This window comes from Staurois parvus, unplaced genomic scaffold (assembly GCF_062004578.1).
Source record: "Staurois parvus isolate SC_StPar_1 unplaced genomic scaffold, SC_StPar_1.0 ptg000061l, whole genome shotgun sequence".
NCBI lineage: Eukaryota > Metazoa > Chordata > Amphibia > Anura > Ranidae > Staurois > Staurois parvus.
This window is the reverse complement of record NW_028317857.1, coordinates 11,777,645-11,791,023: the sequence shown is the minus strand read 5'-3', so window position 1 is coordinate 11,791,023 and position 13,379 is coordinate 11,777,645. Positions and strand designations below refer to the sequence as shown.

At 39.2% G+C, this 13,379-nt stretch overlaps 1 protein-coding gene across 1 annotated transcript in view; it reads left to right on the top strand.

The window, feature by feature from the left end:
• Positions 1 to 613: 613 nt before the first annotated feature.
• The window catches only part of VIPR2 (vasoactive intestinal peptide receptor 2), a 101,909-nt gene continuing 89,143 nt past the window's right edge, over positions 614 to 13,379 (top strand). The window contains exon 1 of the mRNA XM_089668735.1: positions 614 to 1,090. Within this exon, the coding sequence (XP_089524861.1) occupies positions 1,040 to 1,090 (51 nt within the window). The 5' untranslated portion in view covers positions 614 to 1,039. The remainder of the gene's footprint in view (positions 1,091 to 13,379) is intronic.

Sequence of the window (13,379 nt, the reverse complement as noted above, 5' to 3'; positions counted from 1 at the left end):
CAATTCATTAAAGGTGCAGTATAATTTTCATTGATGGAAAACACTCTATGAATGGAGGAGGTGAACCTTTCATTCATCCACTTGTCCAAACATTCGGTTACAGTTCCAGAATTGTAGAAAATTAACTTCTAACACTGTCCATCAGCCAGGTTCAGACAAGAAGTATGTTATTGGCAGAATCACTAGGTGAAAAGAAAAAAAAGCTTTTAAATAGGAAACCAAATGCAGCCACCACACTAAGGACTGGCAAGCTGCAATACACAGCATTTTTAATCCTGAGTTTAGATGCACTTTAAGAATTATGTACTGGTTATTGAATAAAGCCCTTTCTATCCAATGCATGCATATTCTAGCTAACACTTTACATGCTTTAAATACAAAAAAGGTAAAAATTATTACAAACGTTTAAAGGATGAAATGAACAACATTTTCCTAGCTTTCAAAGAAGAAAAAATAAGCAATTACATGCTTTCAAGCTTAATTTGTAAAGGCTTTTTTGAATTAATTCTCAATCATCCAAGCCCCCCCCCCCCCTCCCAATCCTGATCCTGCCCACTCAGCCATTAGAATATGTAATGCCTTAGTATCTGAAATCCTTTGCTGCGTGTAAGGATTTCATCTTATTGCAGAAGCTCCTGTAATGCTTCAAGTTCAGTTACTAAGTGCGATGAGTGCTCTGAATCAACAGCTCTGGAGTTCAGCAAGGGAAGTTGTTATTTTCATAGACTGACTCTGTTTAGCTGGTCATAATTTGCAGTTTCAAAGGTGCTGGCTAGTTCTACAGGATCTGTTCTGGAGAAAAAAAAAATCTCTTTTTTTTTATTTAATTACATTTTTTCTTTTTACGTTTCATTGAATTTTTTTTCACGCTGCGGACAATAAGAAAGGTTTTACTTTGATCTTCAAAACAAGAAGAAGAATCAACTGCATGTGAATATAATGAAATGTTATTTATAAGGAAGTCTGGACCACATGCTGCTGGATCTAATGAATTGCAATGACCACCCAGGAATCTTTGTAACCTGAATTACTCTATACCATGAAGACCATATTCTCTATACTGCTTTTAACTCTTCCTCTCCTGCTCATCGTGAGTATTTGGTTTATGCAAATCTATTTCCTGAAATAAATTGCTAATACTTGACAGTGTAGTCATTGGAAGGTTTAATTTGATAGTGAATGTTGTCCTGCTTTCTGCTTTGTAAATTTGTTTAACTACTTTTAAAGTAAGTAGGACAAGTACTTGTGGTGCAATGTATGTATTGCTACTTTAACTTTGATAGGTGTGGAAACATAGGGGTGCAAACGTTTATAAAAGACATATGGGATAAATGTGTACCACAAAACTTGACATGTGCATTTTGTACACACATGCACACACATTCCCACATTATAGTAATGATTATAGCATAATATATTGGTACATCATCATTGAAGAATTCTAATCATAATCATGCAAATGCACTAACTATTATGCAAATCTATGTATATCAGAAAGAGTCAATGAATATTTTATGCAACATTTTTGCTATCTGTGTCTGTCAATCTATACATTATCAATATCTAATTATATTTCTATCTATCTATGTCTCATTCTTATGTTTTTTCATTAATTGGTATTGTAATCATTATTATTACTACTATGCAGGATGTTTATAAGCAAGCAATATAACATTATTTCTATATGTGAAAAGACATTAAAAATTAGACCAACATTTAGTTTATTGAATTTTTAAGAATTGAGTCCGGAGTATGTACTTTTGACTGTGTCTATTCAAGACTACGTTGAGAGGGCGCTGTTGCTCTTCCATGAATGAACCCTCACTAAATATGCAACCATGTTTCTCTGTTATCATAGTACCAGCTTTACTATTAACTCCAAGAAGTTCCAATCAATATATATATATATATATATATATCGTATTCTATAGATATAGTAGATTTGACAATATGTTTAATGTTTACTAGCTTTTATATGGTAATGCATTAGCTTCGCAAAGTAAGGAAAGTAAAGGTGAATATTATTGAAAATAAGTACATTTATATACAGCAGTATAGAGCAGATTGTTCAAAACCACTAAACCTTAAAAAAAAAGATGAATAACTTGATGTGGCCTCACAATATGTTTAGTAATCTATTTTAATATTTTCTTTTGAGGGCAGGGGTTGAACTTTTTTTCATTTTTATTTGCTCTTACTTGAAATCATGAAGCTGATGCTTTCATCGATTATTTGCAAGTTTATTAGTCAAACACTGTTCTATACTGCACTCTATTCTTTACCGGGTGAGCATTAAGGTGTTACAGTCTGAATATTTTGACATCAACACATGTGTACCCATGCTCACATACACTGGCAAGCTTCCTAGTATTTAAGAATAGAATAATGTATGTCAGTTCACATTGTGACTGTGTGCCAAATGATGGTCACATCACGCAATGGATGTGTCTTCATCAGTTAAATGTAGATAGATTTTCATTCCTCAGCTAGTTTTGTAAAAGAGTACATTTTGTCTTGCATTTTTTGTGCCTTAAATAAGTAGTCAGCAGTGGAAACTCAGTGGTTTCAGCTTGTCCTATTGGTTGCTAGAACAGCTATCTGGAGTTGATAGCTCTTGACACTTTCTCTGTGCCTGGAAACAGCAAGTAATTATTCAAAATGGTAATGCCCATATGAGAGTTTAATATTACACGCTATCATCTGTCTAGACACGGAAAGCCTTGAAACAATACATTTATTAATTGTTAAGTATTTAATCCAAGTGTTCTTTTCTTGGTTATAACCAGAACTGAAACCCCTATAATGCATTCATCATCAGGCAGTCATACCTGCGGTGTTCGGGAAGGGGGATCATAAACGCCAAGCAGCATATTCAGCTGCTGTGGCTGTATTGCATTTCACTGTTGCCAATGGAAACCCGGCTTATGGGATTTCCAGATACTGCAAAGAAAGCATATTTCCACTTTATACAAACCTCTACCAGTTTAGTGCATAGTAACTTTTTTGTCATTCCATAAAAGAGCCCTTATTAGTTTCGGCATCCTACTGGTTTTTGGTGGATCCTTTATAAAGTTCAGCGACTCGGACAAAAACAGGATGCTGGACTCTTTTCTTGCTTGCTCTTTTATGGAATAGAGAATACAAGTTACTTATTACTGAAAACTCCTGGTGGTGTTTATTGAGAGGACCGATACTCTCTTGGTGGTATGTGTTCATACTCTATTTATGTTAATGATGGGTCTTAAAAGTTTAAATTTCCTTTAAAGGTCAAATTAAATTTTAACAAAACACTCCCTCTCAGCCTCTCATGCTCTCTAGCCCTGTAACATAATCTGGAACCCAAACCCCCTTCCTCCCCAAACACACCTGGGTGCTTACTTACCACTTTCTAATGATGGCCGTCTGCTCTATTGTTATCAATCTGCCCAAAAACGTCCTTTATCCACAGCCTTCTATTCAAAATCAACTCCTTCTGTGCAGTCTTTGGAAATACAGTTTTTGATCTTCAAATTTCGGAATCAAAATCTAACATACTCCCTCAAAATGTTGTAGTCAGATATTACATCTGCTAGCAGGAAAGTACTGGTATTACCCCATTTCATTTTGTCTGTAGTCTGGTGATCCTGGAATGCACCTGCTGGTGATGTTAGAATACATTGCTGCCTCTGACATGGAGAAAGCAAGATGTGAAAAAAAAGTTACCACTTCTCAAAGACACCAATCAGTTTCAAACTGGATGTTTACTGTAAATGTTTTTGAAGAAAATAGGAAGCGGGGAAGTTATACTGTGTGAGCTACAGGAAGTACACTCCTACTGCCCTCCTACCATTCCTGTATATCCGGTGTCTGTGCACATTCTGTGTAGAGTACTTCACAAGACTCATTGCATATGAACATGAAAAAAAAACAAAACTTTGAAACCTGCCATGTTATAAGAATTATTAAGTTATTTGTGCCTTTTTGTCTTGAATTCCTCCTGAAAATATCAGTGTACCCCTGGTATGTGAGTGTGCCTAGGCACTCCCTTTAATGCAGCCTGATAGCTGTATATCTGCTATCTGATTTCACTACCGTGCTGCTACTGTTTTCCTTGCTGGAGGCTTTGACATGAGGAAGCAAAGCCCTGCCTTTACCATGATGACCACCTCCATATAGAGACACAGTGCAGAACAAGGACATGGTAAGTCAGTAATGGAAAATGATTCAGCTGCAGAGAGAACACAGACAATATTAGTGACAAGTGCTTTGTCATCAGACTGCCTTTATGGGGCACAACAGTTCAGTTCCTCTTTAACCTCTTCCCAACTGTGCTATAGCCAAAAGACGACTACAGAGCAGCCATCCAGTTCTGGGAGGGCATCTATAGACATCCTCCCAGAACCACATCCCCCACGCTCCCTCTGGGGCTAGCCCCCGGTGTGTTCTGTCATTGCTGTATCCTTTGGATCGCGGTAAAGGGCCAATCAGTTGCCCTTTACCACATGATTAGCTGTGTCCAATCACTTTCCTTATGCGCTGTCACAGCATGAGGAGAGAGCCGGTAACTATCAATTCACACAGGGGAAATTTACACTGATAATAAGAGCACTGATTATCAGTGCCCTGATTATCAGTGCAGCCCCATCAGTGCTGCCTATCAGTGCCGCCTAATCAATGCCTCCTCATCAGTGCAACCTATCAGTGCCGTTTCATCAGTGCAGCCTCATCAGCGCCCATCAGTGCTGCCTTATTAGTGCCTAGCAGAGCAGCCTATCAGTGCCGCTTCATCAGTGCAGTGCACATCAGTGAAAGAGAAAAAATTACTTATTTGAAAAATATTATAACTGTAAGAAAATGGTATAGTGTATGGCCAGCCTTAGTTTCAGTTTTCTGTCCAATTTCTGCCCAATTTCCTTTAGATTTACCTTCCACTATGTAGTGCAAGGGCCTGCCTAATTAGATACAATTGAAAGTGTTGTTTGGGTTTGACCTCATACGGTTTTGGTTTTTTGTAAATCTAAAGCAAAAATCGCAGGAAAATTGTATAATGTATGGTCAGCCTAAGAAAACCTTTTTTTTCCCAAGACTTTTTTAGTCTTTTTTTGTTAAGCAAAAAATAAAAAACCCAGTGGTGTTTAACCGTTTCAATACCGTGCAATTTTACACCTTCCTGCCCAGGCCATTTTTCAGGTTTCAGCGCTCTCACACTTTGAATGACAATTGTGCGGTCATACAACATTGTACCCAATCTAAAATTTTATCATTTTCTTCACACAACTAGAGCTTTCTTTTGGTGGTATTTAATCACCGCTGGGGTTTTTATTTTTTGCTAAATTAACAAAAAAAGACCAAAAATTTTGAAAAAAAACCCACATTTTTCTTTGTTTCTGTTATAAAAGTTTACAAATAAATAAGTGTTCTTCATAAATTTAGGCCGAGATGTATTCTGCTACATGTCTTTGGTGAAAATAACCCAAATTAGGATGTATTTTTTAGTTTGTAGGAAAGTTATAGAGTTCACAAACTATGGTATAGATCTGATTATTGATCAATCCTGAAGTACTGACAGCCAATCTAATTTCTTGAGGTCCAAGAATGTCAGAATAGTACAGATATCCCCAAATGACCCCTTTTTGCAGAGTAGACAGTCCGACGTACTTCATAAGAGGCATGGCGAGTTTTTTGAAGTTGTATTTTTTTGTCATAATTTTTCGGAAAATGAAAAAATTAAAAAAATTATTTTCACTATTTTTTTTTTTACATACTGTCACCAGTGCAGTACAGCGTCATCATATAACTGGCATGGCGGTGAACAGAGACACTGACTGGTGACAGTATGAAAAAAAAAATATATATATATATTTTTTTTATTATATTTAAATTTTTTATTACTTTTTTTTATTTTTTTTAAGATTTTTTTTTCATATTTTACTATGACCAAAGTAGTACAATGTTACCATAGTAACATTGTACTACTTTGGGGAAGTGATCAGTATTTTATTTTATTTTTTTTTTTTTTTACACAATTTGCTTATAGCAAAGAATTACTTTGCTATAAGCAAGCATTTACCTGAATGAAATCGATTCATTCAGCTTTTTTTTTTTTTTTTTTTTTTTTGTGCTTAGCTGTGATTTGGTCACAGCTAATCACATGACATGTGCATGTGATTAGCTGTGACCATTCACAGCTAGGCACTAGTATACAATGGATGGCATCATGAATGAAGCCATCCATTGTATACAACTGTCATGTGACCTGCTTTGATTGGTCACAGCAGGTCACATGGTACCAGCAACGGGAGCCGGTACTCGGATCTGTCATCGGCCGTGTCCGAGGTGCACGACCGGTGACAGATCGCACTGCTGCGCCGCTCTGCATTAGCGCAAACGGCGCATGTGCGGGAGCACGCCAAATGGCGTGCACCCGGAATGCAGGGACACAATTGAAGCCGCCAAACGGCCATTGGCCGGGCAGCTAATGGTTAAATACCACCAACAAAAAAAATACTCTATTTGCCTAAAAAAAAAAAATGATACAAAATTACATATGGGTACTCTGTGGAGAGATTCCTGGTTACCAGCAGAATTCTGGGAACACCCTATGAACATGGAATAACAGCAGCTTATGTTCACAGATGCTCAACGTTTATTAGACATTAAGGTTATATACAGTGTTGCATGACCGCTCAACTGCCATTCAAAGTGCGACAGCACTGAAAGCTGAAAATTGGCCTGGGGAGGAAGAGGGTAAAAGTGCTCTGTATTTAAGTGGTTAAAGTAAACTGAGTGAACTTTCTGACTGGTGCAGTTGTATAGTTGTAGTGTTGGATAGCAATGATAGCTTATTCAATGCTTTCCCTTGTTGCCAGGAATTTTTAAGGTGGCTGTTTAGTTCATTTGCAACTATGTGGGACAAGTCACTTAATCTCTGTACAATCCACCATTAAGGGAATTCCCACCTATAAGATCCTTAGAGCTGTGGAATGCACACAATACCTTCAGAACGATGACAATCATTTGCTAAAAAGCAAATATTTTATTATATTTCTCTTTGTGGTTGTTGTTTTCTTAATTAACATCATTTTTGTGGGCCATTTACACAGCAGAATACATACTGATGAGCAAAATATTGCTGTTTGTACAGATCTGTTTTCTTTGTACATTCAATAGTTGCTGCTTTGTATTCAGATTTGGACTGCTGGATGTGTATACTTTTATCAGTTGAAACTTTGCCTGTGGGAATGTATGAGGCTTTGATTTGAAATATACTCCAGTCAAAACTGAACATGCAAATAGAAGACACAAGCTACATCTTTAGGTCCAGATATCTTTAGTATACTAAGCCACATCTCTGCTTAAATTGGACCTTTTAGTAACTCTTTAGGTCTGCCTGAATTAATAATGTCAGATTATACAGCAAGAGAATCTTTATTTAACTCCTTTGTGCCGACAGTACGCATATATGCGGCCTCTCGGTGGGTGGTCCTGGATGCTGCAAGGCCACATATATACGTACTATAATGTAAACAAATTTATATATATATAATTTTCAGTGCTCTAACAAATTTCCAAAACAATTTGTTATAGCGCTGCAAATTATATCATATATACATAGTTAATCCGTCTGAAAAAAGACAAAAATCCATCTAGTTCAACATTGGTGTTTTGTGTATAGACAGTCATTGCTAGCAGCTATATATATTCATTTATCATTTATTTTTCTTTCCATTGGGCACTGACATATTGATTTTTTAAAACATTTTGTCACTGCGCTACTTTACCTGGCAATAGCGCTGTCATATATGCAAATTAATTTATAACATTTTTTCACACAAATAGAGCTTTATTTGGTTGGAATTAGATCACCACTGTTTTTTTTTTTATTTTGTATTATATAATTGAAAAAAGACCAAAAATGTTGACACCCCCCCCCCCCCCTCGATATTTTCTACTTTCTGTTTTAAAACATATCCAATAAAAAAATAAAATTTCTTTAGCAATTTAGGCCAAAATGTATACTGCTGCATGTTTTTGGTAAAAAAAAAAAATCATAAATGTATATTACTTAGTTTGTGTGAAAGTTATAGAGTCTACCAATTATAGTATATATACTGGAATTTGCACAGCTATGGTGCTATACTGGTAATGGGGTGATCAACGACTTAGTGGGACTGTGATAGTGTATTGGGCAATCTGGTGCTAACAGACCCTCACTGAGAGGTACACTAACTGACATCAAAAGTGACACTAATATGACCAGATATATTACTGTACACTGTCACTGTACTAATGACACTGGCTGGGAAGGGGTAAACATTTAGGGGCAATCAGGTTTATTGTGTGCCTAACAATGTGTATTGTGTGTAATGCTGATTTTACTTTACTGCATGGCTGTCTCTTTCTCCCTGCTTTGCATGAAGAAAGAACAGCCAGATCGCTGTTCCCTGTACACAGTTGTGTTTTGTAAACAAGCTGACTTCAGCCAAACTCGTGTCCAATCACAACATAGGTAGGCAGGGGGCGCGCATGTGTGCACCCCCAGACGCAGAAGAAGGCAGTCACATATGTATACATGGCTGTGCCTTCCAGTGTCATGTATCTGTACATTCACTATGGCAGGGCAGCAAATGGTTAAGCCTTGCAGGAGAAAGAGGATTGTGAGGTGCTATAATGATAAAAATATGAAATGTCTCCCATAAAGTACTGGTCTGTAAGTGTCCACAGACAAGTAACTGATGTATCTATTATTGGTGGTTAGTGGCCATAAAATATCTGGAAACAGGGAAAAAGTCTATAATGGGCATAATCTGTGTGATGATTGGTTCAAATTGCATCAACATTACTGGCAGAAGACACACTAAAGAAAGACTTGAATAATGATGAGTGATAACATGGATTTCAATGTACAAAATGGAACTTCTACCATTCACTGACAAGAAAGTTCAAATGGATGATGGATACAGCTAGAGATCAAAAGAGCTAAGAGCTACAACCATGCATTGTGGTTCCATCCTTCCATTCTCTACATCACTACTATGTTCTTGAAACAGAATAGAAATATACATAGTGGGGACCAGGCATTCGACACAGCTGGTGTGAAGAGGCTGTAAAGCCAACCAAACACTAGTAGATTTTTTAAGGAAACATTCATACAAAGATGTTCCCCTATGATGAGCTGACGAATATTGTTTGAAAACGTTTACCTTTGACATTCAAATGGAGACCACATTCACTGTTAGAAATAAATGTATTTGAGAAAAAAAAATAATTCTATTCTGATCCTCAAATTTTCTCATCATTGAGGTCAAAAACAAACATCTCTTTGACCCTGCTAATAATTAGAAAATCAAACAAATGTTCTTAAAATGAAAAACATTCTAGTAAAATTCTGCTAGTACATGGCCAGCTTAACTTTCAAGAGAGAAGAAGATCTGAAAAACAGATTGCGGGACAGGTAAATATAAATGGCCTTCTTTAGAAGGTGGTGCGGGTATTTTTTTCCCCATTTTTTCAAGAAGCTACAGAGTCAATTTAAGCAACCAAGACCTTTTCTTAAATGCAGCTGAAATCATACTGCATTTGTTCATCTATACAAGCTCTACCTGTGACTGAATTGCTGAGCACTTATGTAGAATACAAATACTATATTTTACTTTACAGATTACAAAGAATGGCCTTCTAGATGAGCTTTCAGAAACTTTTACAAGGGTGCACTTAAGGTTGCGTGTGGAGGATGTTGCTTGTACTTCCTTTTCTGGTAATAACTGCCATTTCTGAGCAGTTGTAAAACAGAATACCTCTCGGGCTTTAAATTTAAAGTATTATAGATTATGGGAATAAGTTTGCGCTATCCAATTGTAAAACCTTTAGACATCCAAAGAAGCAGAATTCCATTTCTGTAAAGAGTATTCACTGCCCTTGAAACCTATCTAATGGTGCAGCCTCTACTCCAACACCCAGGAGTTTTTGGATGAATTTTTTCAAGTTACTTCTGTTTAAAGTGTGAATTTGTAAAACTTTAAACTATACTCAGGCTATTATTTTAGACAATCTTTTTGTACTTCACACAAAAACTAGGATGACGTTCTAAGCACTAGCTATCTCTGGTGTGCTAGAAGAAAATTGGTTACTTTCAATGCAGCTTAGGAGACTGTGGCTCTGAAGGATGAATGCAGCTACCAGACTGTTTATCCTGTAATACAACTGAATTTTGTCAGTATTGGGTCTAGTGGCCGGAGACAGTTTGTCAGACGACCCCCAAACACTAAATTCAAGCCACAATACACTGTGAAGACAGTGAAGCATGGTTGCGCAAGCATCATGATATGGGGATGTTTCTCATACTACGGTGTTGGGCCTATTTATTGCATACCAGGGATCATGGATCAGTTTGAATCCATCAGAATACTTGAAGAGGTCATGCTGCCTTATGCTGAAGAGGAAATGCCCTTGAAATGGGTGTTCCAACAAGACAACAACCCCAAACACACCAGTAAACGTGCAACATCTTGGTTCCAACAAGATTGAAGTTATGGAATGGCCAGCCCAATCCCCGGATCTTAATCCAATAGAAAACTTGTGGGGTGACATCAAAAATGCAGTTTCTAAGGCAAAACCAAGAAATAGAGAAGAATTGTGGAATGTAGTCCAATCATCCTGGGCTGAAATACCTGTTCACAGGTGCCAGAAGTTGGTTGACTTCATGCAACACAGATGTACAGCAGTTCTCAGAAACAGTGCTTATACAACTAAATATTCATTAATTGATTCAAAGGAAAGCAAAATTTTCAAACAATTTTCAGTTTATATGGTGAATGTTTGAGTTTGTAAAGAAGAATACAAACACTGCTATTTTTTTGAACAGTCTAATATTCACTTTTCTTCATTTTTTTAGAGGAATAACACAAATTTGATATATTTTTCTTCATGTTTTGATTTGGAATAGAATGTGTAGTGTTCCCAATGCATTTGTGTGTATGGAAATAAAAGCTATTAGAAGGATTTTGAGCTTTATTCACTTTTTTCAACACACTATTATTTTGAACACAACTGTATATTGTGCAGCCTGTATTCTAGCATCTGGGAGTTTTTGAATGCCTTTTCTAGTTACATCTATTTAATATGTGAGTTTGTGAACTACTAAACTGGGGCTAATATTTGAGATAATCTTATTCTCTTTTTTACTGATAGTACCCGGCAAAAAAAAAAAAAACTAATTTAGTTTGTACTTTACACAAAAACTATGATGACTTACCACATGACATCCTATGCACTAACTATCTAAGGCAGCGGTTCTCAACCTGGGGGTCGCGACCCCTTTGGGGGTCGAACGACACTTTCCCAGGGGTCGCCTAAGACCATCGGAAAACACATATTTCCGATGGCCTTAGGAACCGAGACACCGCTCCTTGATCCGTCTGCAGGTGTGGGCGGGATGACATGCCGTCCCTGTCATCTGGACACACCCCCGGGATCAATCCTTCCTCGTCGGTGATTGGCCGCCGGAACTGTAGCTCAAGAAAGGCACACAGGCGGCCAATCACCGGCGAGGAGGTGGAGCTTGGAAAGGAGGAGCCGAGCGGCACCACGAAGCACGAGCGAGTGAAGAGGAGGAAAGCGGCCGGAGAAGGAAGCCATCTGACCGGTAAGTGTTTGTACCATGGGAGAGGGAGGGAGCGAGTGAGCCCAGGCTGGAGCAGGGGTCAGCAAGGTAAGTATCATTGGTGTCAGTGGGAGGAATAGTGCCCAATCATTGGTGTCACTATTACCAATGATGGGGCACTATTCCTCCCCCCACTGACACCAATGATGGGGCACTATTCTTCCCACTGACACCAACGATGGGGCACTATTCCTCCCACTGACACCAACGATGGGGCACTATTCCTCCCACTGACACCAACGATGGGGCACTATTCCTCCCACTGACACCAACGATGGGGCACTATTCCTCCCACTGACACCAACGATGGGGCACTATACTTCCCTCTGACACCAACGATGGGGCACTATTCCTCCCACTGACACCAATGTTGGGGCACTATTGCTCCCCCTGATGCCAACGATGGGGCACTATTCCTCCCACTGACACCAACGATGGGGGCACTATTCCTCCCACTGATACCAATGATGGGGCACTATTCCTCCCACTGACACCAATGATGGGGCACTATTCCTCCCACTGACACCAATAATGGGGCCGTATTCCCCCCACTGACACCAATGATGGGGCACTATTCCTCCCACTGACACCAGTGATGGGGCACTATTCCTCCCACTGACACCAATGATGGGGCACTATTTCCCCCACTGACACCAATGATGGGGCACTATTCCCCCCACTGACACCAATGATGGGGCACTATTCCTCCCCCCACTGACACCAACGATGGGGCACTATTCCTCCCCCCACTGACACCAACGATGGGGCACTATTCCTCCCCCCACTGACACCAATGATGGGGCACTATTCCTCCCCCCACTGACACCAATGATGGGGCACTATTCCCCCCACTGACACCAATGATGGGGCACTATTCCTACCACTGGCACCAATGATGGGGCACTATTCCTACCACTGACACCAATGATGGGGGCACTATTCCTACCACTGATTCCAATGATGGGGCACTATTCCTCCCATTGACATCAGTGATGGGACACTATTCCTCCCACTGACACCAATGACGTGGCACTATTCCTCCCACTGACACCAATGATGGGGCACTATTCCTCCCACTGACACCAATGATGGGGCACTATTCCCCCCACTGACACCTATGATGGGGCACTATTCCTACCACTGACACCAATGATGGGGCACTATTCCTACCACTGACACCAATGATGGGGCACTATTCCTACCACTGATACCAATGATGGGGCACTATTCCTCCCATTGACATCAGTGATGGGGCACTATTCCTCCCACTGACACCAATGATGAGGCACTATTCCTCCCACTGACACCAATGACGTGGCACTATTCCTCCCACTGACACCAATGACGTGGCACTATTCCTCCCACTGACACCAATGACGTGGCACTATTCCTCCCACTGACACCAATGACGTGGCACTATTCCTCCCACTGACACCAATGACGTGGCACTATTCCTCCCACTGACACCAGTGACGTGGCACTACTCCTCCCACTGCAAAATTACAGTTATGAAGTAGCAACGAAAATAATTTTATGGTTGGGGGTCACCACAACATGAGGAACTGTATTAAGGGGTCGCGGCATTAGAAAGGTTGAGAACCACTGATCTAAGGTGTAATGGAAGAAAAATTCTTACTTTCAATGCAGCCTATTAACCATTGACTGAAGATCCTTCACAATCTAACACTACTAACAGAGTCAGACTTATAGTCCCCTGCTTTGCTCATTGGCTTAAACC